The sequence below is a fragment of the Pungitius pungitius genome, chromosome 7 (genome assembly GCF_949316345.1).
Source record: "Pungitius pungitius chromosome 7, fPunPun2.1, whole genome shotgun sequence".
NCBI classification, from domain to species: Eukaryota; Metazoa; Chordata; class Actinopteri; order Perciformes; family Gasterosteidae; genus Pungitius; species Pungitius pungitius.
Genome location: NC_084906.1, coordinates 5,900,159 through 5,926,365, shown reverse-complemented (window position 1 = coordinate 5,926,365; position 26,207 = coordinate 5,900,159). Strand labels below are relative to the sequence as shown.

Sequence of the window (26,207 nt, the reverse complement as noted above, 5' to 3'; positions counted from 1 at the left end):
TAAATGAAGGCAGACTGATGGCCACATTTCCAAAGCATGTGTCTGACACACACACGTCTTATAGATGAGTCACAGTCTGAATGCAGTGTTGAGGCAACTACTAAGAAATCCCCAATAAAAGGAGCACACAGCCCAACCATCCAGTCAAGAAAATTCCCAATTGAGTCAGATTATCTGTAACACATAGAGCGCTTTCTCACACCACATTGACACACAGCTCATAGGGAGCTGTGCAGAGTCCGTCTCTGTTTTGTTTTGCTCTCTTTGTTACTGGGACGAGAGCCGCTGTTGATCCAGGTGTCGGCTGAATCCCCAGCGTCCTCAGAATTCACAAGTGCATGCGTGTGAGAGACAGTGTAGGTCAGAGTGTGCAGGGCTGCTTTAAGTGCTCAAACGATTCATTATCGTTTTTCTTGCTCAAAGTGTGAAAGTTAGAATATAGGAACCGCTGTCTATGTGCACTGAGGACGATGTTTCTGCTCACTTCCTCATCAAGTCTGATTCTTCTCTGCAGGTCACATGAGTTCCTGTTCCCCAAGGGGTCACAGAACCTGACCATGAAGTGAAAGTGAGCTCCAGAATCCCCCCCAGAAAAATTACACTCTGGCGGTAAAATAACCGTCACTTGCCCGGATAGTTGTATTAATGAATTAGGATTAAACGGATGAACAAATAAAAATAAACTCACACATTTCTGGATTTCTCTTTGGATCAAATAAAAATAAAACAAACATCAAGAATACACAACCCTGCCCTGAAACACATGCAAACGCTTAATAAACATGCTAGATGAAGTGTGATAATTAACATTTTTCCCTAGAGAGATTCTGACTGAGTCTAAAATCCCAACCGCATGTTTAAACGTCCAATGTAGAATCCCCCTAATTGTTCACTGACAAACCAATTTTCCTATGGACAAAATGCTGCTAATTGTATTGATATTGGCAGAAGAAGCGCTGTTCAGGAAGTAAGAACACTGCAGTTTAAAACTGAATCGACAGAGTCAGATTGCAGCAGCGGGGCATGATGGGAGTGTTTAGACATACGGAAGCAACTTGCCATGCTATGCTTCCTCATAAGAAACCTGGAACTCAAGGCTTTTGGTTCAAAGGAGACGGATGGTTTTTTTTCTCATGGATGGCAATTTATAGTGTAATTGATGGAATCCGTACTAAACCAGAACGGCCTCCAACGTCATATTCTGGACTCTCAAGATGCCGTGGAAATGACATCAGTTAGCGCACACCCAGCTGATCCATCACTAAACGCTAATCCCTGCCTCGTGTGATGCTGTCAAAAGCACAAAACAGTGTATTTTTTAATAAACCGAGTTGCTACATGTGACCAGCTCAGTGCAGTAGAAAGAGGAGGCTGCTAGCAGCCTGTGAGGGGAGGAGAGGAGAGGGAGGTAGAGAGAGAGGGAGGAAGAGTGGGGTCAGGGAGATGTAGTGGATGTGGTTTTCAGATGGTGGCTGTTAAAGGGCTGCCCGGGTGAAAGATTCGTTTCAAGAGGCACAGGTTTCGTACTTGGAGCGAGAGGTGAGCAGAGAGCACCGGGGATGGTAAATAACTAGCAGCTGTGTGTGTGTGTGTGTGTGTGTGTGTGTGCGCGGGGGGCAGAGGGGCTCCCTGCGTGACAGCAGTGGGGACAGGAGGCAGCTGGCTGTGGCGAGAGTCGAGTCGACCGCTAAATGGAGGGATTGTGCGCACCTTCTTTATGCGAGTGTGCTATGATCATTAGCTAAATGAAGACCATCTCCACCAACAACACAAAAATGAACATTAGGGTCAATTGTAGGTTTTGGCTCGTAATTGTGCGAAATTGTGTTCATTTATGTTTTTTCCTGAAAAGTGGCCTCATGGGGTTGTTCAAATAACGACTGTCCTTTCATGGTGGCAGAGGCAGTGGGAGGGGGGTGGGGGGGTCGGGTTTGGATGTACAAAATCACATGATATCCACGGTGCTGACTGCAACTCAGGTCCTGCATAGAGGAACTAGCCAAGTTTGGGTTCTTTTGAATATAATGGAGATCTAAACTTAACAAAGTAGCTTTAGTTGTTTAATCTTAAACAGAAATTCACCATAGATGTGGAAGATCAGGAAACACTTATTTGTCTTGTTTGGAAAATCCCATTTGGTCACTTTAGAAAGACACAGACAACTGACTTTTTTTTACGGTAAAAGGACTTGGCGTGCACAGTAAATTTGTCTATTTGGCGTCGGAATTGTAACGTATATAGAATAGCGTTTAGGTGTAAGGTTTCTCCTAAATCCCTTAACGTTTTTTTCATGTCTCACACTGTTCCATTAAAGTAAATAAACAAACCGTAAATGCAGGTCTTTGTAAAACCAGCAATTTTCAGAATAGTGGGTTTGTAATAGATTTGCATGCGATTTTGGTTTCACTCCCTGCCACATGTTTCTCAGCTGTGGAATGCATGTGTGGACTGAAAAGAGGCCATCTCGGACGTGATGATCAAGATGATATTTAAATGTTGAGAGGCAGTGAGCACACAAGCCCCCAGATCCATCAGGCCTGAGCCCCGGAAACCACTGTTACCCTTAGCATTAGACATGTTTATGTTCCAGCTGCACTATGTGAAGCAGCCACCCACTCACAATGTATTTGTATGGGTGCCTTTGTGCGAGCATGGATGTAGGAGTGTCCATGTGTGTCTAAGCGTGGCTGGCAAATCGCTGTTCCTCCTGAGCGGACGGTTTCACGTTCACATTTTCTGCTGGCTGATTTAACAGAGGAACGGCTTAATTGGGGTTAATTGTTCCAATCCATCTGTGAAGCTGTGTGTGTGTGTGTGTCTGTGTGTGTGGGGGTCTGCAGTAACATGTCAAGTCCTGAAACCCAAATCCAAAGCCAATGCTCGCTCGCTTTCATCTTATTCATACGTTCATAAGAAAATAAACACACAGGCCCGCAGCAAAGCAGGGGGAAGGCAGGGAGCGAGAGGGGAATGCGAGCAGAGAGCTGGTACCACGGACAAGCAGCTGGCCTTCTCTCTGCCCTGAGCCGCCCTCACACTCACACAACACCCACCAGCCGCCTGATTGGAAATGCTAAACAGGGGCTTTTCCCCTTGTGAGTAATGAGAGTCATGTCAGACGTGTGTGCGTGCGCGTGTGCGTGAGTCACCTCGCTGGCCGCTGATGAACTCATCTCTGCAGTTTTGCATCAGCTGCAGGATCCACTTGTGCTGAGCATAGATGCACTGCCATGCCGGGTCGCCTGGGGCGTGGAGGTCAGACAGATACCTACACCGGCACAAATACACATGTAAGAAATGTACGCTAAAAAAACCCATTACTATCATGGTCGTCACTCAGTAACCTGCAGGGTTGTCAGATGACACACTCGGTGAGCTGTGGCCTGGCTCCCTCTACTGTTGTCCTATGAACTACCTCCTCATTTGTTTCTCATTAGGTGGCATCTTTCAAAAGATTGAGCAAGACTCACAGGCATAAAACACACACACACACACACACACACACACACACACACACACACACACACACACGCACACGCACACCAAGAGTAAACAGGAGCTGAGTGGGCGTTCAGAGCCGTGCCTAATGCAGCGGGATGAAAGATGTTGCTGTGTGGTTGAGAACTGGTCTCTGTGATCCTGACAGGTCGGTCTTAACAAAAATAAATCGGGGAAGCCCACAAGTACGAATGGGCAGAGGGATGGAGGGGGAAAAAAGAGGGAAAGAAAGGCATAGAACAGGGAAAAAAAGAAACAGAAACAAGACAACGGGATAGCGAGGAGCGGAGGGCGGAGTGAACAGGCAGATGGAAGAGCGAGTTCAGGAGAAACGAGGACACAGATAAGAGAAGAGTCATTACTTTATGTGTACTCTACGCGCAGATTATGTGTGATGAAAACCCGTTTTCACACGTAGAAAATAAACCCGTTTTATAAAATCACATCACGGCGTGTGAGGTATAGAAAACCCGACGAATGGGAGGAATTCAGACGGATGGAATGTAAGAGCCATCTACGACTGTAAGGAGACCTGATGTATCTCTTCTGGTCGTGCAGTGTGGACGGGGTCTGCAGCAGCTTCTCCAACAAGAGACTCCTCAGAGCTCCGATCCGCATCTCGACCTCAGCATACACTAGAACAGAGTAACAGGAAAAAGGAGTGAATAATTAGGATGTTATACTTGTTTCATTAAATGTATGGAGGCAAAATAATTTACCTTTTTTGAAAACAGGGACTTCGGTGTTGCCAAAGAGAGATTTGGCTTTCTCATAGTCATTGATCACCACATCATAATCGCCCTGACAGAGAAAAGTCCGTTCAGTTAACAATGCAGCTTAGTCGTTTTTTTTTTTTTAACTCAACATTCTTGACACACATTGTCTATTTGAGCTTAACTCACTCCACCCTTATGATGAAAGCAATCCAAGCTACGCCTTAAAACTACATACATACTGAGCGTAGATCTAGGAATCATGCAATGAAAAACACTAAAACTTTGAAGAAACAATTAATATTCAAAAGAAAAGCTTCTGAGTTTGTGGCCTGTGGGAGTTCTCAAGCTTGAGACAAAGTCAATTTTTACAAACTGTATTTCACTAAAAACCTCCTTAATGTGGAGCCATTGTAAACGTTGGTTATCCCAGGTGGTGCCAAGGGTATGACAAGTAAGTAAAGTGAATTGATGTGAGTTTACATTATGATGGTGGTTCGCTATTAAGCCGCAGGCATTTTCCTCTTCTCCCATATTTTCAGATGAAAAAGTCCTGTCATGAAAGCTAAATGAACTAAAGATTAGCTACATAGACACAAAGATGAAAACAACAGCCTCACCAATAACCAGAGCTCAACTGTGCCGGCTGGAAAACACATTGGTCTGGTGAGGAATGATCCAATATCTCACTACAGCCGGCTCAAATTAGAGCATTTACAGTTTGACTAGTGGGGAACCAGTGAGGAAGCTTCTTACTCTGCACTTCATATCGATAGAACGGCTGTTCTTTTCCACGAGTGTGTACCACGTGGAAGGTACCTTTTGTATGTTTCGCTCGATGTTGAGTGGCAGGTTGAAGAGAAACTTGAAACGTTGCAGGACGTTGAGTGCATTGCGTGTGGAGTCAGCTTTGTCTTTGCGCCCTAAGACCTCCTGGAAAAGAGTATCTGCAGTATCGCTGGCTCCTATGAGACACACAGGGAGAGCATGTGTGAGGGAGAGCAAACAGGGAAGGAGCAAATGAGAAGCTGGGACACTATAAAAATAAATGGTTGACACCACATTTCCCCTTTAATGACGGCCTTTCTTCCTGCTCTGAATGCTATCTGACGCCGTAGAGCCGGAGCTGCGAGGGAGAAAGTGACAGCTATCTCTGATTCAGACAGCTGAGAGGAACTTTTGCAAGACCCACCGGCTTCGTGGGTGGCCTTGAATGTGCAGTCCAATAGAGGAGGGAAAAAAAAAGTTCTTCTAATCAAAACAAAGCCCCACCCCCAATACAAAATCCTGCAAGGAAAAAAAGCATGGGAACAAACAGAGGGGAAATTCTTTCATTCGTTTCCTCGCTGATATGAGCTCCTAACATTCTTATTTCGTGGTTGTCCGACTGACGCCGGGCGTCCCACTAAAACCACTTTCTAGTGGTGAGCGGTGGCCTGGACCCACTGGTCTGGGGCTGCGGGGATGAAAGCTACGTCCGGCTTGGTGGTTTGTTTACTCTAGACTCCGGAAAAAGGACCTGCTTATTGACCCTCCATTAGAGAAGTCATATTATCATGTATGAAATGAGAGGGTGGGAACACGAGATCTGCTGGGGGATCGGCTTGTTGAAAAGGGGCAGATCCAACGTACACGCGGGGCACATGTGCTCCGTTAATGGACGGCGTATCAGTGGGAGAGAAGTTTGGCTTCACAGGGTGAAGGGTTCATTTTTGACACCTAAAATCATCTACAATTAATAACGGCAGTACAATCACCGTATGATAATGTCCCAAAGTGACACGTGGACCAGTTACCGCTAAGGAAGACTAGCAGATGGAGTTTTGTTGCTCTGAAAAAAAAAAAAAAGCAGCAAAAAGAATTGAGGTCATTTTGCCACCGGTGAAATCCGAGTAATATCCTGAAAATGCATATCTGTAATGTCAATTGAATTAATGACCGGGAAGATTTCCCTCTCTGAATTGAATGATGCATATGAAGGGCATTTTTAGGAACGAATTAACAGAAATTGTAAAAAGTCCAAAGGGTGCAAAGATTTCCGCAAAGGTTTTTGGGGGAAATATCCCCCAAAACACACATTTGTACTTCTTTTCATGGCTGCCGTGTGAATGAAGCAATGCTCACTGTTGAGGATGTTTTCCAGTCGCTGGGTCATCGATCCCTCCACTCTCTCTGTGCCATCAAACTCCAGCCTCTGGTGGATCGCTGCAACACAGAAAACAGTATTACTGGTAAAAGACTCTGACGGACAACATAAGTGACAAATCTAAAATATATATATTATAAATCTAATATATAATATTAGCATGGGTGTTTTAGTTGGGACAAATGTGGAAGAACAGTTTCCTACTGTGCAGATTGACCAACGTGCAATCCCCACACAGGAACTTTTTCAATTTCAGGAACCCAAGGTAAAACAATAAACAGCCGCTACCCCGTATTAGATGGGAGATAACCTCGCCGGTTCTCCGCCCACAGATGCTGCCATTGAAATTTCCCCCCCCCCCTCCCCCCCATCCCGCACCCCCTCTTGAGCCCGTTCCCACGCAGCGACCTGACCTTGCCCCTACGTTAACTGTACTGGATCAATTCACCTAACTGAAGCCATTAACAGCACAGTGTTGTGGTCTTGGGACATTTGGAGCCCTTTGACCTGGAGGTAATGTGAACCCAAAATGTCTCAACTCTGAAAAATAACATTTGGAAGAGCAAAGCTGGAGGTCTGGATTCCAAAAATGACTGCTTGCTAAGGGGGGAGTTAAAGGACTCTGATGACTTGTATTCATCACTTAGCATGAAGAGCTTTACGCGGGAGAAGGAATTTGAATCGAGGGAATGAGGGGAGAAAAACAGAGAGAGTAAAAGAGGCACAGCGAGTAGCTACCCCTGTGAATAAATAAATGGTGAACAGTAGTGGGCCGCTGGGTGCTGAGAGCTGCAATGTGGGTTTATTGACGGAGAGGGGGAGAGGCAGAGAAGGCTTAGGAGACAATCTCATGCATACCTGGGGTGCAACTCAAATATGCAACAGGCAGATATCTCAAGAATGAAGCAAGGAGCAAAGTCAAATGAACCGGGAAAAAAGGAAAACCGTACAATCAGTGTCTGCCCTCTCCTCTTCCCCTACAAATGCCCCTCGGACAGCCGAGCTCGTAGACGGCGGAGGGAGCAGGAGGCAAAGGCGAATGGGGGGGGGCGAGTTCTGTAAATAAATATGTGGGTCTCTTCTGACAGACAGAAGCCTCGAGGCAGAGACTGAGGTATTGCAAAAAGGCAACGGCCCTCTCATGGACCCCTCGCTGCTCAACGACCCGGCAGAAAATGCGGGTGCGGACAGAGGCACGTAGACGTGGAAGTGTATATGGGAACAAACAGGATTGATAGGGCTGAACACACAGGAAGACTAGGACACACACACACACACACACGCACACTGCAGGTCTGCTTCATGTCCCCCCCCCTTCCCTCCCTCGCCCTGCTGCCAGCTGTGTGTCCTCTGCATCTGTCACACAGTGAAGGGCTCATGACGTCACAGCTAACCTAAACATCAGGTCAGAGTCCGGATAACACACGCAGACAGGACCTGAGGAAGACCTGCGGCTCCCGCTTCACTTCCTGGAACTATTGAGGGAAAAGAAAATGAATAAGATTAAAAATACAGTGTCCCTGGATTCTAAAGCTGGAGATGTTTTGACTCCTGGCGGGGCTGGGCGCTGGGGGAATAGGCCCTGGGAATCTGGCATTTTTGGAACACGGTAGCTGTTCCGTTTCCTGCATCACTGGGAGACTTCCTGTTCACACAACAATGAAAAATCTCAAATTTCAACATTTTAGCAGAAACAAGCCCAGACTCCGCGACGGACTGTCAGTCAGTCAATCAGCCGCCTCACGCCGGCTCGACTCGTCACGAGGCTGCGCCATCAAGCAGTCGCCAGGACAAAACCTTTCACCAGTCTGTGGTGGTTCACATGGAACTAAAATATCATATTTAACAAGAGATCTGCTAATGGGGTACGCAAACACATTCCTCTGTAAACCTGCGTAGAAAAAAACACTAGTTTAAATGCCCAGTCGGCCTAGAAACATATTTCCAACTTTATACCTCTGGCAACTACATCATCTGAAGTCAAATGTCTGACAGCTTCAGATGGAGTACAACACACAGAACTCTACTCCGCCCCACTGATCCAAACCACATTCAAAATACATGCAGTCTTTTTTGTGACACTTCAATCAGAGTTGTCTAAGTTGAAACATGTGATTTTAACATAACATTGGTAAATGTGTCTCTATAGTATACGGTGAGATATGGGTTTGACAATTTGGACTATTTTTATCTGGTCGACGTAAAGTATCGGGCCTCACATGCATCTGGTGGTTTTGACCGGATAATTTGTTTCAATAAAAAAAAAAAAAAAAAAGGATGTGCCAATAATGTTGCCATTTGGTTAAACACTTCTGCTGAAAACTGTGCAGAACTAGAAGAGGCTTCTTCCTTATACTGTGCAACCCTTTTGAGGCTTTTCAGCCTGACGATACACTGCTCAACGGCCCTTTGGAAGCTCAAATGAAAACAACCACAGCACCAAAAGCTGGCCGACAGTCAACATTGAATGAACTAATGCAAACAGCACTGTCATTACCACGATTTGTGGAGTGCAGATGCAAAAGTCTAAACTGTGTGTTTAAAGGTTCATAGTGAAAAAACAAGACACACAGCCTTTGGTTTTGCCACTTCAGTCGGAGATGATTAACTGCACTTGAGAGCAATTAAGAGGCAATTAGTGGGGACAAGTTGGTGGGGGAGGGGGGGAAACCCCACGGATATAGAAGTTAGAGTCGTGCGATTTGCTCTAAATATTTTCTATTCGCCTCATTTCTTTACCCAGACTTGTCTCCTCCCCTCCCTGTTTCCACCATGCCCGCAGCCGTACACTCGCATCAAATAGTAACTGCAGACTTCTATTAAAGTCATCAATAAAAATCTCACATGCGAGCTGAAGTGAAAATAAACAGAAGAGGAGACTAAAATGTCTCCATGGTGATTGAGAGAGCTGAAGGCACGGCAGCAACGTTCTGAACAAGGAGAACACACAGGCGCCCTGTTAAATCCTTTTTTCCTCCCAATACTAATTCCTCTTCAATTTTCACAGCTTCATCTCAGGTGAGGTTCTTTTGGATCAACGTAGAACAACAGAGACCTGCCAAAGGCCGCTGAGACAAAGGAAGGATTGAGGGTGGCTCACTCGGCTGGAGAGCCGCCTGGAGGCGGCGGGCGTCCAGCAGCGTGTCGGCCGGTATGTCGGTTTGGCCGACCGGACCTCGTATACAGAACATCTCAACCTGATATCTCCGTTCTTGGCTACCACTTCTTCTTTTAATGACTGGCAGAGAAAGGATGTTTTATTGCTGTTATAATTGAAGTGGAGGGCCCGGGGGAGGGGGTTACATTCATTTGATATTCCATATTTTGTTACTATATTATGTTACAGAAGTGCACCCGTTTTGTTAATGTTGTATTTTGTGCAGTTTGTGGCTTTGTTGTTCCTGAGTCAGAGTTTTTGTTATAGATCTGCTCTCAAAGTGTTCACTGAGCTCAGTTCAACCTCCAAGACAGGATACCTCTTAATTATTGTTTGGGGTGTAGGTTGGTTATCTTGTTTCAAAACGTGTGTACATTTTATACAGCCACCACCTTTTTTTCTGATTCACTGTACATTTGAATAGAATAGTTTTAAAAATTATATTTCTTACTAAATACCATCTATATTTAGATTTAGTTTCCGCTTCCGCTTCTCTTTTCTTATGTTATGCATCATTACAAGTGAAAACCCCCCCAGCAATGAACAGGGGTCCATTTAAGTTAAATTAGCCAAACAAATAGGTTGCAAAGCAAGCAGGGAATCGCATAACTATTTTTAATAAGGCCAATACAGTGAATCCCATCCTGTCGCACGGGTCATGAAGCACCATTATGCCCTCTCGGTTCACAGGTCACTTCAGTCCATCCCCAGTGTACGGCTTCCTCCGTCTGTAGAGATTGTACATTTCCCATTGGGGCAGCGGGCACACAGTAGGCACGCTCAGTCTGAACGTGAGAATGACCGCGCATTGTTCCCATTGGTCATATTGGGTCTGTTATCAGCACTATCAGTCCTAATACTGTGGCCTGCATTGTGTTGGGCTGCTCCGTTTATTTAGATTCAGCCACTAACAATGAAAACATTGACTCTCTCCGAACCAGGGCACAAACATACGGAAAGCAATAATAATAATGATGGGGGCAGAGAAGTGTACGTATAAATAGTAAGGGGAAGTAACTGAGTGGCTATGGCGGGAGGAGAGAGTAAACAGACAAAATTATGAATGATGAAGCGAACAATTGATTCGGAGTACCTGGCAGAGCGACAGCAGTCAGTCAGTCTCTGCTACCTTGAAATCGTCTTGGCATCTGGAGGTTCATTTAGCCAAAAGAGTGTGTGAATGTGTGCGTGTGTGTGTGTGTGTGTGTGTGTGTGTGTGGGGAGCCTGGAGTGAGACTTTGTGTGACAGGCGAGAGCTGATCTCATTTTGATGAAGCTAAATTAGCCGTGTTGTGGTTGGCTGGTGAAGCTGTAATATGAAGTGGAGGATTCTCACACAGCGGCCAAACGAGCTCCTTTAATCAACCCCTGCTAAACCGTGTGCGAAGAGGGAAACCAAATCCTGACACACACACTTGCACGCTTTCCAAACAATCAAAAGCTCCTTTCTCGGCTCAGATGGAGAGTGATGATATGGACGTTTGTGTATTAATTGCAATTCCATAGCATACAAAAATGTGTTAATCCCTCTCACCTGCCAGTGCGTCCTGGGCCTCAAAGAACGTACTGAGGCCTCCTTTCACGTAGGCCAGACTGCCCTCGTTCTTCTTAGTAGCCTGCTTCTTCAGGTTATTGGCTGCCATCTTCAACTGCTCAAAACTGAGGAAACAAAACAATCATGCCGTTATACTGAGACCTTCCACGTTATATATCTAGTCTATTAAAGAAATGTCCATACATTTGTCTTTAAATTGCGCAGGTTTCTTAAGTTGAATGAAGAAAAGCACAGGCAGGAAAACATAAAGATCAAAACCCAAATCATGCATCTCAGGAACACAATCGCACACAAACATTGGGTTGAAGTGAGTATGTGCGTGTGTCCTGAGTGAGGTTTCCTCCGCAGGAAGAAACAGTCACCCGGCGAGGACCAAACAGAGGCCCCTGGTCACGCTGGATCCTGGGGTCTGGGTGACTGGAGGGCTAAGCAGGAAGCCAGGAGAGTCCAAAATAACTCTTCCCTGCCCTGATGTGACATTCAACCCGGCTCAGGGCTTTTGGGTCAGCCTTGTCCTGTTCTCCGAAAGGCCAAATGTGGAGACAAAGCCCAGACTACATCCTCAAAATTAACGTCAGAAAAAAAAGCATAACAAATTCTCTGCACTAAAGATTATTGTCATAATCAATTTGTCTAATGATTTTCTCCATTACCCCATTATGACCGACAGACCAAGAACTAATGTTAACAGTTTACTATGACAGAAGAGTACCAGACAGCAAAAAGCATCTACACAGGAGAGTCTGGTCCCTGAGAGTTTAATTAAGTGCGAAGTTGTTGCAGTTATTAATGATGAATAGCCTAACTGCAGTTCCCTAATCCTCCGTTTAGCTTGGTGAGGGTATACAAAGTCATGTCTCTTTGGCAATCTCACCTGCTAGCCAGCTTTACTGCAATGAACCGTAAGGAATGTCTAGCACAGTGACCAGGACGTGCAAGACCGACCCAAAGAAAGTGAATCCCAGCGGCTTTGCTATGTTTTTTTGCCTCTTGTGTATCTTGATTTGTTACTTCATTAAAAACAGACGTTGCATTCCAGAGAGCTTTGGCCAGACTAAGTCTATTTAAGAGCAATGAGGGATGGCAGCGTGGGGTTGGTGATCATTAAAAGGACGTACCTGGAGCCCATGTGGTTTTCTATGAGGTACCAGGTGGCAGAGAAGTTCTCACTGGTGAAGTCTCCACTCATTCCAGGAAATGTCAGCTCTATGTCTTTCTGTGGGAGCTTCCCTCTGAAAAGACGGATAAACAAAGATGAGCACAGACAAAAAGGCAAAGACAAACAACATCTACATCCGAATTACAACATCTACAATGTACAGAAAGAACAGTAAAGTGTGCAGTATAAACACTCAAAAACAAAACTGAGAAAGATAAATGTAGAAACATAGTAATGGCAAATTATAAGTAAGTAATACGCTACAATTGTTTAAATGGTGGGATCAACTATGTGATGTTGGGGCGAGTCAGTCCAGCAGGGGGCAGTATGCAGCTAAAAAGTCCCGGGCTGGGACAGTTCGGCGTGGGAAGTGCCTGGGTGCCCCTGGAGGACCCTGCACTCATTAGGGAAGCTTGATCTCTGCTAATGACCCGTGGCCTACACAAACCTAACCCCCCCCACCACCCCCACCTCCACCACCCACTGTGCTGCTATGCGCACGCATACAAACACACACGTAGAAAAGACGTCACATATAGTAGTATTAAGTTCCGAGGTCGGTGAAACACATAAAAACATACAATTGGTGACATGTGAATATCATGACTGCAAACAGAGAAATTCCAAGCATGACATTTATACCGTTCTTTATTTACACACTCATTTGTCTAATGAAGTGACCGGACCTGAAAAGAGGATGGTTACAGTCCTGTTCAGTCTGCTGAACAATCACAGCTGACCGGTTCTTTCCTCTGACTGTGGAATGTGGACCGAATGACCAGATGAGAGAGATTGTTCTTCAGTCCTGGATTGGTCATATTTACCTCATAAAACATTAAGGCTTTCCCATGTTTCCGGTGACCTCCAGCTGTGTTTTACTTAAGTAAGTTGTGCTGTTAAAACTTAAGGACTGTTCTAGATTTTAAAAAAGCCTTTAGTCGTCAACTGCAGGGTAGACATCATTCACAATAGAAGTGAGTGCAGCAATATTCCAAACTTAATTGCAAAGATGCTTTTATTGAATACTGAGCTATAACTAGTTTTTATGATGCAAGCCTTTTATAAATGTAGTGACTTTTCAATCTCTCCTTTCTGCCCGCTTACATTATATCGAGGCCAAGAAGGACTTTACAGACAGCCGGTGGGGACACCTACAGCTGATTCACCAGCCGATTAAATATGTTTTGGTAAATATGCAATAACTCTCCTCGTATCAGATAGGCTTTTTAAAGCAGATCATGGGAGGCGGGTGAAACGCTACAGGCTGTTTATGGGGGTCTCCTCTCTGGCCACGAGCGGTCACTTGCCCCCGGCCCCTCTTAACCAAACAAACGCTAACCCAGAAATGCCAGAACCTGACACACCAAACTAATATATATATATATATATATATATATATACACACACACACACACACACACACAAAACAACCGCTGTACTCCCTGTCCGGCGCGTGGGAGGCAGCACTGTGCCGCCTGCTCCGGCCGCACACAAAACACGTGTGTGGGTCGCTGCCCTAGTTCTTTCCAAATCCCTTTCAAATCGCTGTGCTCTCTGCTTTATACACAATTATTCTGTTTCCACTCCCTGTGAGCGGCGGTTTAGAGGACGCTCAGCCATTGCTGTGTCGGCATAATATTTCAAACGCCTGCATATGGGGAGAGTTTGTTTCTGTTTAGGGATGTAAACCATGACTCAATGACTCGAGCGTGTGTTTACAGCGGTGTGATTGTGCCGACTTTGTGTGCGTGCGTTTGCGTGCTCTCCGGCTGTACTTGTCTATGTCGATGCCCAGTGGATTGCTGGGTCGCAGAGAGAGGGGGGAGATGCCTTTGTTGCGGTCGGTCCTCATGTCGTAGTAGTTCATCTCATCCACCCACACAGCCGACTGGTCCAGGATACCTGCAGGACAGGACGGGAGAGACATGAACACCACATCACAGGAGGCGCACGCGCACACACACACACACGCACACAGTTATGCAAAGCCCCATATTTCTATTCAATGTTTTAACTTTGTTTCTCCCTTTTGTGATTAAAGCAATGCAGATCCTGTGGACTCCTCTCTGTGCACGCGTCACCCGTTACGTGTTTGCACTGTAGGTCGCCTAAAGTCGCAAAGGAACCTCAATGCACTTTAAGAACTGAATGCACACAAGCAAAACAGAAGTAAACGAAGATGACATCTCTTCTCATTGCAATGTGGAGAACCTTGAAATAAATAAAACAAGCAAATATTAAAAACACATTTGCGAGTGCTTGAAGTCATACACAGAAACTGAAGTTTGGGGCCCACACAGGTCACTGTGTCTAATGCTTTGTGTAATCACTTTTTAAAGTAATATTGGAATGATGTTAATACTTCAACAATCATATTTCAGTCTAATCATATCCCACGACCAGGTAGGTTCATCTGTGTTTCATCCATTTTCAGCATGTTTTGTCAATGTGATGTATGTGTTGCTATGGGATTGAACAATACACTTTATGAGCTTGTGTTTAGTCTAATTCAATGTGTTCTTTCATAAAACATGAGTACCCTTTAGGATTCCTCTGTTGTTGCTCTTCCAGTGTGCTCTGCCTTATTTTTGAAAGAAAAAGAAAACCCTTTTTTTCGAAACAGGGTTGCAAGCAGAGAAGGTGTCCCACAGATTGTAAAGCCCACTGGAACAAACCATATAATAATAACAACCTTTATCATCAGCTAAATAATAGTTTTTTTCCTAATTGTTTATCAAGTCAAAACGCTGATTACAGCTCCTTGAATGTGAGTATCTGCTGGGAACTTTTAAAATACACTTTCATTATTTTTCCGACCTGTTATAGACTAAACAGAACATCAACTTAGAAGATAAAACCCAAGAACTAGATTTAAATCGGCAATATAAATAGTCTATAGCTGTCGCTGCAGTGGCGACATGGTGAGCAAAGAAAATAAAACCGATGTCTGGTCTTGAGGGTCTTACCGATCCTCTCCGGTCGGATCAGTTTGAATGAGACGGTGGAGGTGCCGAGACCACCGGACTTCGTATTGACAATGATCTCCCCTTTGTCGTCTTTGGCAGGGCCCACGCGGCACACTATCTTGCTGGCTGACATCCACTCGGCTGTCAGCAGGCAGTTATGGCCGCAGATCGACAGACCTGAGAGGGACCAGAGGTGAAATAGGTGAGACAGCACAAATAAACAGCTTGGAGCACCGACACACACACAAACACACACACACACAGACAATCTGGAACAAGAGGAGCTCGCTCACAGATTTGCCGTCTATCAGCACATTTAGTCAAACTGTCACCGGCGGGGTCAAAATTCAAGTTGGGGTCACGACGGGTGCGGGTGGCCGTGACCTCCCTTCCTCTCACTCAGCTCTCTTAAGTTAACGCGTGTCACTTCAGCGCTAAGTGGCCCATTACTGGCACAATGTGCACTCTGCCCTTACATCTGTCGTCCTCTTTTTAAACCCTCTTGAAAGCTCTTTGGGACACGAGAGAACGGACTGGAGGATTACTCCGACAGCTCCAGCCGAGAAGATACTAAAAACTTCATGTGTGTGTGTAATTTGATTGACGTGATAAGAGCTTGTGAAAGCTGATTAACAAAAAGCCCGAGCCATTGTGAATAATATGCCAATTGGAGTGCCATTTCCTGCCTCTGTGCTCTACGGGCCCCTTGGTTTTAATGCATAAGCACATTTGTGCATAACTAATTGTGTAATTCCAGGCCCCCAGGGGCACTCATGGTCAGAAACGGGCCAATATCGCTGGGCAGAGCGGGGCTTTCTGAGCTTGGCGCAGAGTGCGAGTCCTCCGGACTGCCCCCCCTCCCTTTCACCACCTCGGCTCACTGGCGAACATCAGGGAAAATATCGGCACAGAAAACGGTTGACGTTCAAACACATAACGAGAACAAGATGGAGGTAGTTCTCCACCCGTGTGGCTCATGAAAAGAAAGAAAGAGAGAAAGGACACACCAACAACTCGGTAACTGATAATCTCTCAAGAGATTCAAACTAGGCATAGGGTACATAAATATTTACAAAAACGTTGCTGCATGAAGAGTTAGCAGAATTGCCACAGAAAAAGCAAGTGAATTATATAACAATATAATATCTGAATATTCAATTGGACTTTTTTGTTTGGTACTACTAAAGGAACTTTTAATTTTTTGCGAGGCCATTTGAGGACTCAAAATAAATATTTTTAATACGCACAAAGTATTAAAAAATGATGTATCCTAAATTAAAATTGTTTTGCTGTTTTTGTGTCATGAGACTTTTAAGTAACTTTGAAGAACAAGCGGACTTAATATACAATACATTTAGGAATACAGTCAGTTTAAATACCACAACAGATAATTACTACATTTAAATAGTTGTAATATGTATTTTATCTACAAAACCCTTTTAACTTAAGCCCTGGTCTTTTGAGTCAGCTTGTTAAATTGTCATGAAAATTGAACCTAAATAGTGAAAAAAATTCTTCCTCCAGAGGACAGACAGAATCAGGCGTCCTGACCATTTACGTATCATATAAACAAAAATAAACGTTACACCAGCCTGTTTAAAAAAGGGGCCGCTGTGGTTTGTTGACGGATAAGTTAATAAAATCAGTTAATCCGACTCAAGTTACAAATATTCTGCATACCTATAGAAGCAATGATATGACAAAAATAAAGCTATCAGTGTTCCTCTCTAACAAAATAATCACAAAAAAATTTACATTTAAGATGAAACACAAACGTTAACGACATAATGTGTCGATATGTTAAATATCTGCCTGATGACTTAGAAACATCTAAATACTGCATATTTATTTTCAGGTGTTTATCTACATTCTAGCATACATTTTTTATTAAGAAAGATGAAAGGAAATATTTCAAGGGGAGCACGGTAAAGAAGAAATATAAAAGTATCCATGAGTAGTGAATAGCACCAAGTTTAGAATAATCAAACATGGAGGCTTCAGCACTTCCCCAAGACGGAGCTGTGCGTGTGGTTGGTGGTGTTGTTTATTAGTGAAGTTACCGACGAGGTCGGCTGGGCCCGTGCCCAGGTTTTCTCCGCGGATGGTGACTTTGGTCCAAGCCGCGCCCTCCTTGGGCGAGATGCCCGTGACCAGCGGGGGCTGACGGGCACGAGACATGGCGGCCTGAGGCTGACAGCAACACCGGGTCGATCAGCACCTGGACCTGGAACAGCAGACGGGCGGGGGTGGGGGGGGGGTGGGGGACAAGTAGGATATGGTGAGTGACGCAAAACTCAAAAGAAACTCCACACAAATAAACACTGTCTCATCGGCATATAGTCAATTATGAACAATTACTCACAATAAATTGTGAATTTAACCATTAGTTGGAAGTCTGGACGCCTTTTAATATCTAGAATAGGCTAAACATTGCTGCAAAATGGACTGAGCTTGGTCAAACAAACAAGACACCTCCAGCACACAAATACCCTCCAGATCTTAAAAAGTCAATTGTCCGGCCCACAGGTCTCTGTACAAAGTGTGCACTGCAGCAGTTATCTCTCAGATAATAGGAAAAATAGAGAAGGGAGCCAAGAATGAAGGAGCAGACAGAGAGCTGGAAGGAAAGGAAGAATGTAAACCTCACGGCGAAGGATAAATAAACCTGGCCTCCCCAATCATTCCGCGTAAGCCCACACAATGCAGTGGAGATTATGGTACCAACGAAGACGCACCCGTGCAAATCAGTTCACGTTGGGGCTGAACAGAAGAGAGCGATTCCAAGAGAAAAAAATAAGAGCAGCACAGATGTTTGCTAATAAATTACTGCCAGGTCTCAAAAAGGGAGGATGGGGAGGAGGGGGGGGGGGGGGGGGGGCTGGGAGGGAACCAATCCGGACTCTCGCTTTAGACGACGCTTCTGCACTCTCGCTCCGGAGCCAAAACACGTTGTCCACAAACAATGCAGGAGTTCACACGGACTGGACCTGAAACGTGGTGCTGACTCTCTGTTGGATGTGGATGCATGGCCAAGGCGCGGGAGGACGTCCAAGTGCCAATAGGGGCGCCAAGTTCAAAGGGAAGTAGTGTAGTGTGGGGAGTTTTACCGTAAAGTTGGAAAAGACATTTGAGGACGTCACTCTGAGCTAACGGACATCTTTCACCATTTTCTGACACTTGGTAGACCAAATGATTAATTAAACTATGAAGTCATTCCTCAATGGATGATGAAAATAACTGATTTGCGACCCTTCTTCAGCAGATTGCACTATTTTGCAATTGGAGAAGCCGGCTGACTTTGGACTGCACTCCCACATGCAAACTTTTTGGCATCGAGTCTCTGGTGTTATTGCACTGAACTGTGTATATATATATATATATATATATATATATATATATATGTTTTCTAAAATCAGAATGGTCATGTATGTGACAAGGACAAAAGAGCCTTTCAAAATAATAAAGTCCAGTACAACAGTAAACGGTGACCTCAGTAATGTTAAATTTAATGCCATTGACTTTACAAAAAACCTGTACACTGTACACAAACGTACACTGAAGAGTACAATTGTATTTTTAAACATTTTTATTAAAACCTGTCTTTTAATACATAGAATACATGTGGCCTAATTTCTTTTATTGGGGTCTGTAATTTGTGAACCCCTAATTATTATTGATCATTCATTTATTTTGAGAAATTAGTTAAGTCAAATTGTTTCCCAACTTAGGACATGTCATAAAAACCTCGTTAACACGGACGTACCCCTAAGCCAACAAATCACGTCAGCTGCTGAAACATAATGTTTGGCTGATGGCAATAAGTAAAATGTATTCTTAAATGGTAGGAAAATAAGTGGAGAAAAGTTAGGCACAACACAGTAGCATTGGAAGCTTGTAGTGGGACAGCCGCACACGCATTGACCTAGAAACCTCCTGGAGTAGGAACCGTTCCGGGAAAAAAACTCTGCCACAGACACCACCCCCCGAGCCCCCACCATCGTCTCGATATCCCAGAGTTAACGAGAAAGCTCCAACGGGATTTAGCTCATGTTGTTGCTTCTGCACAAGCTTGTCAGAGGAAATGGAGTGGCTAAGGGTTCGACATGAAGAAGATAAGAGGTCAACAGGCCCAGAACAAGACCTCGCTACACCCCTCATCACCTCACGGGTCTGGAGTTGGCGCACGCTGGAATCTTTACTTTGTACAATTCTGATTTGGCTTCAACGAGTGTTTCTAGATTACCCCTTTGACCCCATCCCACTCATCTGAGAAATACACGTGCACACGCACACATATACACACACAGGGCAGAATGACATATCAGCGAGGTTGCGTGCGAGGGGCCCTAGCTGGTGTTGTGTGGTCTGTGTGTATCTGCGAGTACGTGTAAGGATCTGTGGAGAGGCATGAGTAGTGCGTGTGCGTGTGTGTGTGTGTGTGTGTGGTCTGGGTGTGTGGTCTCTGGCGTGGGCCTGGGGAGAGCCTGCTGACGGCTGGGATGAGAAAAGAGCCGCGGTGTTTACTTTACTCTGGGGGCTGTGCATGGACAAGGGAACACTGCCCAGACCCCTCTCTCTAACGCCAGCACGCGCACGCACACACCCACGCACACACAACGCATAGAAATGAAGCGGACTCTTGCACAAGTTGAATGTCACACATCACCACAAATACCTTGTAAACTTCATACAGGCCGGGGACAAACTAAGTGAGTTTTTCGCCAAAGAAGCACGGAGAGAAAAACAAAAGAACGTGTTTTTTCTGAAGCTTCAACTGGAAACCAGCGAGGTCGACGGCATTTTCAACATAAGGAACGAACGTGTCAACCTCTAGGTGGCATTAGAAGATCCACCACAGCCATAAAGCCAACCTTCTCCCAACGTGTGTTAAGTTAAGACCTACTGTGTGTGAAGGCTACATTTAATCAATGACAACACATTTTCTCTCACTCAATTTGTCTTCTCTAGCATGATGCTGCGAGCCTCTGGAGCCTCTGGATCGGGTGATAGGGCTAAAGAGGCAGGTTTGTTTTCATTGGAGGCTGAGTAGCAAACAGCCAGGTTGGCTCTAATCTGTGGAAGTCTAAGTCTTGGGACCTTCAACATCCCTTCCTAAGCATTGTGCTGCAGCATGCAGACACACAGGCAAGACTTTCTATTAAAGCTCAGGGAAAAGTCTAAATATTTTTGTCACCTGAGACCTTTTAAAATTGAGACAATCAGCGCAAAACACTATTTGAAAACCATTTTATAATCAAAACTATTATTCTTGACTGCTTCATGTTCTGATGCATCAAACCGAGTCTTCTTTGTTTACTGGGAAACCGCCTGACCCGTCGCACGGGTTTGTTCCCAAGACAACGTAAATACTGACTGGCCTGAATGGAAGAGCATCTACAGGAAACAAGGCAACAAGATTTTACATACAGCTTAAAATATTTTTTAAATAAGTAAGTAAATTGCGATGAATATTGTTCAGCGTATTTTGCTGTTAAAAATGCAACAGCAAATATAGATTTCCTTGTTTTAAAACCAATATTAGCAAAATGTAATACTAAAATCATATGTAAAATAGAATCACGTTGATTGCTGTGAAAACGTTGACAAACCTAAACATTTTACAATTAATTTTCAATACGTATGAAATCAACAAGGTAAGATTCCATTGAAAGTCTATTAATCAATAGCAGACAATTAACTGAACTGAATTAAGTTGAATTTTTATCATAAAAACTACTTGAAAGGGTTTTTCACCTCTCTTTTTCTCACCGTGTCTCCACTCTGTGCTATTAAATAGAAGGGAATGAGGTAATTGTATACCAGAGAGAAATATCTGGTCGGAAAAAAAAGAAGAATCTTATTTCTGCACCTTCAAAAACAGGACAAACTCTGCAGCCCCACGAACACGGGAAGCCATCTAACTGCCGCACGGCCGCCTCCTAAATAAGGCGTTTATGCCCATAGATCACATGCAGGTCCGGGCTCAAAGGTGACTCACATGTGGCAGTGATTGGCACTTCGGTTTGTGTGTGTGTGAGAAGGGGAGTGTGTGTGATGGGTTCAGGGGGCACAAAGGGACCCATTTAGACGGATCATCAGCCCCCCCCCCGGACACCAACACACTCACACCGTTTCGCTCCGTGCTCCCCAACATTACACAAACACTAGATTTCATCAAAGGCCCCCCCCCCCAACTCCTCCAGACGCCTCTGAATGGACAGAAGGGGCCAAACATCGGCCCCAGCCCGAGCGGACTGGTCTAATCATGAGGACCGGCCGACGAGATGAACAATCCCCCGCAGTGTTCGCTTGCCCCACCAGCCCTCCGAGGTGTGACCGTATCGCGTGCCATTCCGACGGATCCCGTCGACCGGAAGTGCGCAGGTCGTGTTGGCCAACAGAGCCGCGGCCGCCGTGCAGTCGTCATTCTTCCGCGGTGAGTCAGCATCTCCTGCGCTCGCAGACGGCCCCGGCCGGGCAGATTCTTTCGTGACAAAGGGGGAGGCGGGGGAGGGGGATCAGATGTGTGCCTCTGGCTCTCTGTCCGACCGTCATGTTGTCTGCCCACAAGCTTTGTTATTTTTGGTGCCGTCTGTTTGTTTGTTTGTCGGTCTCAAGTGATGTTTGAGAGCGAGGCCTGACGAAGCAAAGTCCCCAATTTCCCACATGAAAATCCTCGAATAACAAACAGAAATATGAAGTATAGGCCTGCAAAGGCAGGGAGATGTTTTCAGAGGATTAGGAGACTGGAGACAGGCGGCTTTGCCCGGTGACATGGCGAGATGGAGTGATGTGAACCTTCCTGAGCCAGGCCGTATCACTGCTGCCTTACATAAAAAAACACCAGCGTGAGAACCATCTTCACAGTCACACACTACCAGAAGCTCTGCAAACAACGCGCAAATAATTAAGAGGTTCATTATCGTACTCACGATTCATTTATCGTCTAAATTACTGCAAATAGTCCACTATAGTTACGTTGTGAATTCGTCATAGATTGTTTGTTCAGCCAAACGTCCATTATGGAACGCCGGTTAAGGTTTTCAAGTCTGGATAATTACATTTAGTAATTGCTTGATTTTCTGAAAATGTTTTGACATTAAACGGAAAAATACAAAATAGCCTAATATTACTAGGCATTCAAAAACCTGAAAGGTATTACATTTGAGATATGTTTAAAATATATTTTTTTAAACAATGTATTTGAGAAGTTGAAACCAATCAAAGTTAAACATCTGGAAATTAAAATCAAAAAATTAATTAGGGCAGGAATTAACAAGATTTTACTAACCTTATCAAATAATCATTTAAAAACGTTCAGTTTCATACTAAACAACACAGCAAAAAGCACCAAGTACATAAGAAGTCAGAGACCAATGGCAAATCAATACTTCAACAACAGATTCATTCGGTGCCTCTGTACAGCCACCAAATCATGGTAGGATCTCCTCTAAATAAGCGGACTCTCTTGCTATGGGGCTCGTCTCAGAGAGCTGCTGTCCAGGTCTCACCGGGTCACAGAAACCAGACTGTGAAAAGCAGTGGCCCAGCAAGCCCGTCGGGCAGGGAGGAGGCGACCAGGTGGGACAGACTGCGGAGAGCAGACCGGGGGTGAGAGGTAGGTAGAGAAGTGTCGCTCCCCAAACAAGGCTCGGCCTGACCCCCCTCACCCCCCGTGGCTCCACTCACCCTGGGGGTCTATGGAGCACTGAGGAAAAGCCTCCAAAAAAACACCACCCACCGCATTCCACCAAAACAAACAAGCAGGGCCACCCAATTTTTCAATTAGAGCCCTGAGAGGAGGAGGGGGGGGGGCAGGAAATGGATCGGTGTAGCGTTGGCCCCCACCATCCCCCAGCCCGGCCTGACTTCAGGGGAGGAGAAGGAAATAGACAGAGTTCTGTATGGGCTGATGAGGACCCGTTAGCATTAATGTCGAGGCAAATGACGGAGGAGCTCAATGACAACTTATTACTGCGACGTGGCGCCTGCCTGCAACCGGCCTGTCGATCAATTACTCTCACTCTCTCTCTCCCCCTCCCCAGGACAATCAATCAGTTAAACAAACACAAGTGGCTCACCCTTAAAAACGCCCATTTAAAGAAAGTATACTAGAACAATATTTGACAAAGGTACACAAGAGTAGAGATTATAGAGGCTTAGACTATTCTCTGTTTGGAAACACTTCACGGAATGAGGCTCAGCTTAGAGAAGTGTCTTTATCACAACAGTTGGGGTTTAAATAAGTAACTATGCTCTTAACCCCTTAAACAGGGCTTTCTAGATTTCAGAGTAGCATAAACTTGATCCGACTTTTCTTAAAAAAATAAATAAGCTGAGCTCATAACCGCTATTTTCTTCTTAAGACTCTTTTAAGAGCAAACACCAGGGAAACATTTTAGGAGTTTAGACTGTTGATCAAATAAAACCAGCAACTTGAATACATCAAAGTTGATGCATTATCAATCAATAATTAAGAAATCGAAAATGATGAAAATAACTAGTTGCAGATCTATTCCATATTTCCAAATAAAAGCAGAAACTCCATCTCGTGTAGATCCTCCCGAAGGCCTGGGTTGATTTAAAATATGCAAAACCGAGAAAGAACTAATTATGCTAATGATAAACAAATAACTTGGTCAAAAGTCGATGACGTGCGTATACTAACGGCTTGGCAATACTGCAATAATACTGCTTAGTAAAATGTTATGATATGTGATTGTGATGATTGTAAGTCATGTACAATCGATGAGGTAATGATGCATTTACCTCACTCAGTTTTTTTTATGTTAATCTCATCAAAGTGTCTTCCAATCAATGGAAAACTCCCTTCTCGAGTCATGTAAGGTCTTTGGTGTGATCATTTCTTTGCTCATTACCATCTGTGCATGAAATGTTTTTCATGCATGTTCCAAGTATAAAAAGGTGCTATTTCCAGCACATTTTCTTTGTTTTTTTTAGAGCGCTATAGGCAATCATTATTTACTGTGTTGAAGGCCAGTTAATTCTTCTGTTTACACTGGAATGGATTGCATAGTCTTTATAGAAATCATGCCACCTGGCAATGAGCAACTCTGCAGGGTTCTCTGTTACACACACCGCTGCGGCCCTTGATAACTGATGTGCGCTGTTTCGGGTTATAAAAAATCACACTATTGCATTGGCTTCACTTGATGTGAGAGATGAACCCGAGGCTGAATGGATGCACGGAGGAGGAGAAGAAGAAAAAAAAAACATACTGTTCTATTTTGATTTGGGTTTGATATACTGCAGGGAAAGCTCTGTGTATCGTCCAGAGTATTTAGAGAAATTGTTTGAGTTGCTGCTGGGTCAAAAGTCATTTTATGGGGTGTGAGCCTCACAGACAAATTTCTTTGCATTACATTGACGGTATGAGTTGACAGTACATATTAAAATATTGACCGCTTGATGTGGAACTAACCTGCCAATTTTAGCAAAAGAATTTAACATCTATCAAACAGCCTTTAAAGCTGGAGATGTTCTTCACACACCCAACGTCGCCTTTAAAGTGGAAGACGTTTCCCAGGTTATCACACTGCCTTTCAGATGAGCAGCTGGATCTGCCGGTTGTGTCTGCTGTCACAGTCACCCCGTGTTACGCGCTAAACATGGGGGATTTTAGAGGAAAGGAAACCACCTCTGTTGACGAATCTGACATCTAAGTCAACGTTAGCTTGTGCTAACCTGTGTTTGCTAGCAAGCTATTTGTTTGTTCGGAAGATTTAACGTTAGCAGTGGCTGTCACATGAATTCGTCGTAATCATTACAACGCGCATATATATCGTCACGAATCGTACCAGAATTAGGTTGGACCCTACCTAGAGCATTTAAGAGGTAAATAGGTTAGATAAAATGGTAACTCACGGTTTCTACGGTGGAGCTTCAGCGACCGTTTCCTGTATCCGGTGAGTACTTCCGGCCTCTGATCTCAGCCTTCCTCAGCCTTCAAAATAAAACCGATACATTACTTGAAATTATTATTTGAAATCTATTATTGAATGTACAGTATATACTACATTTCTAAATATTCCGTGTACTCTACCATAATACATTTCAATGATTTCAATGAACAATCAAAGAAAAATGTAACATTGAAATTATATATAAGAAATACCTTAAAACACATTATCTAAAATGTGTTAAATGTATGTGGTAAAAAGCTCAGCAGTGGTGGAAAGCAACTAATTACATTTACATTTAACTTTTTTATAATGAACAGTTGTATGGGATACTTTAAAAAGTTGAATTTTTATGTTAATTTACACTTCAACACCACAAATGTCATTGGCAAATACTGTCCACTTCATTCATCTGACTTTTTGGGGTTGATAATGATGGCTTGTCATTGATTAAACTACTCCAAATTATCGCTACCTCAGACCGCAGCACTTTAAAATGTGTCAATGCCTCACCAATAATAATCAAATAGTACAAAATATTTCAAGACTCGTTAAAAGGGCCCGCTCTAAATGATGCCAGGTTTTCACACTGAGGGTGCATTGTGCTGTTTCCTTGTAAGTAATAGTGTGAAAGCGCCACTTTTGCAATAAAGGATGTGTATACTTCTACCACTGCAGTAGTTTCCTCCTTCTCAATAATAACTACCCAAACAGACTGATCCAAAATGTGGACAAAAAACATTTTTTGTTGTCATAACCAGCTCTTTATTGTTCGTTCTGCAACTCTGTCTTTAAGGCCTTTTTCTAGTAATGAAAATACAGTGTTTTGTAACAACATCTAATAAGCCGTTTATCTTATTCGTGCACTATGTTGTCTGTTGTCCATTGTCGTACTGTCGCACTGTCTGCTTTCATGCACCAACCGCCAAGTCAAATTCCTTGTATTTCTGACATATGGCAATAAATGTTTCCTGATTCCTGATCCAAGGCTCATCTAGTTGGTGCTCACAGTGGTTGTAAGATTAAGCAGAAGCAGTATTATTACACTGTATGATCCTCTCAAGTGTTGGATGTCCTTTGTGTGGGAATTTTG

At 44.2% G+C, this 26,207-nt stretch overlaps 1 protein-coding gene across 2 annotated transcripts in view; it reads right to left on the bottom strand.

Annotated features, from left to right (window-relative positions):
- exoc2 (exocyst complex component 2) overlaps positions 1–25,156 on the bottom strand; it is a 34,292-nt gene extending 9,136 nt beyond the window's left edge. For both annotated transcript variants that reach the window (XM_037469587.2, XM_037469588.2), the window contains exons 1-11: positions 25,080–25,156; positions 17,255–17,418; positions 15,195–15,371; positions 14,004–14,130; positions 12,188–12,301; positions 11,049–11,173; positions 6,336–6,416; positions 5,031–5,176; positions 4,218–4,299; positions 4,031–4,133; positions 3,150–3,268 (exon numbers count right to left, since the gene is read on the bottom strand). In XM_037469587.2, coding sequence (XP_037325484.1) covers positions 3,150–3,268; positions 4,031–4,133; positions 4,218–4,299; positions 5,031–5,176; positions 6,336–6,416; positions 11,049–11,173; positions 12,188–12,301; positions 14,004–14,130; positions 15,195–15,371; positions 17,255–17,372 — 1,192 coding nt within the window. In that variant the 5' untranslated portion in view covers positions 17,373–17,418; positions 25,080–25,156. The remainder of the gene's footprint in view (positions 1–3,149; positions 3,269–4,030; positions 4,134–4,217; positions 4,300–5,030; positions 5,177–6,335; positions 6,417–11,048; positions 11,174–12,187; positions 12,302–14,003; positions 14,131–15,194; positions 15,372–17,254; positions 17,419–25,079) is intronic.
- Between the last annotated feature and the right edge of the window lie 1,051 nt (positions 25,157–26,207).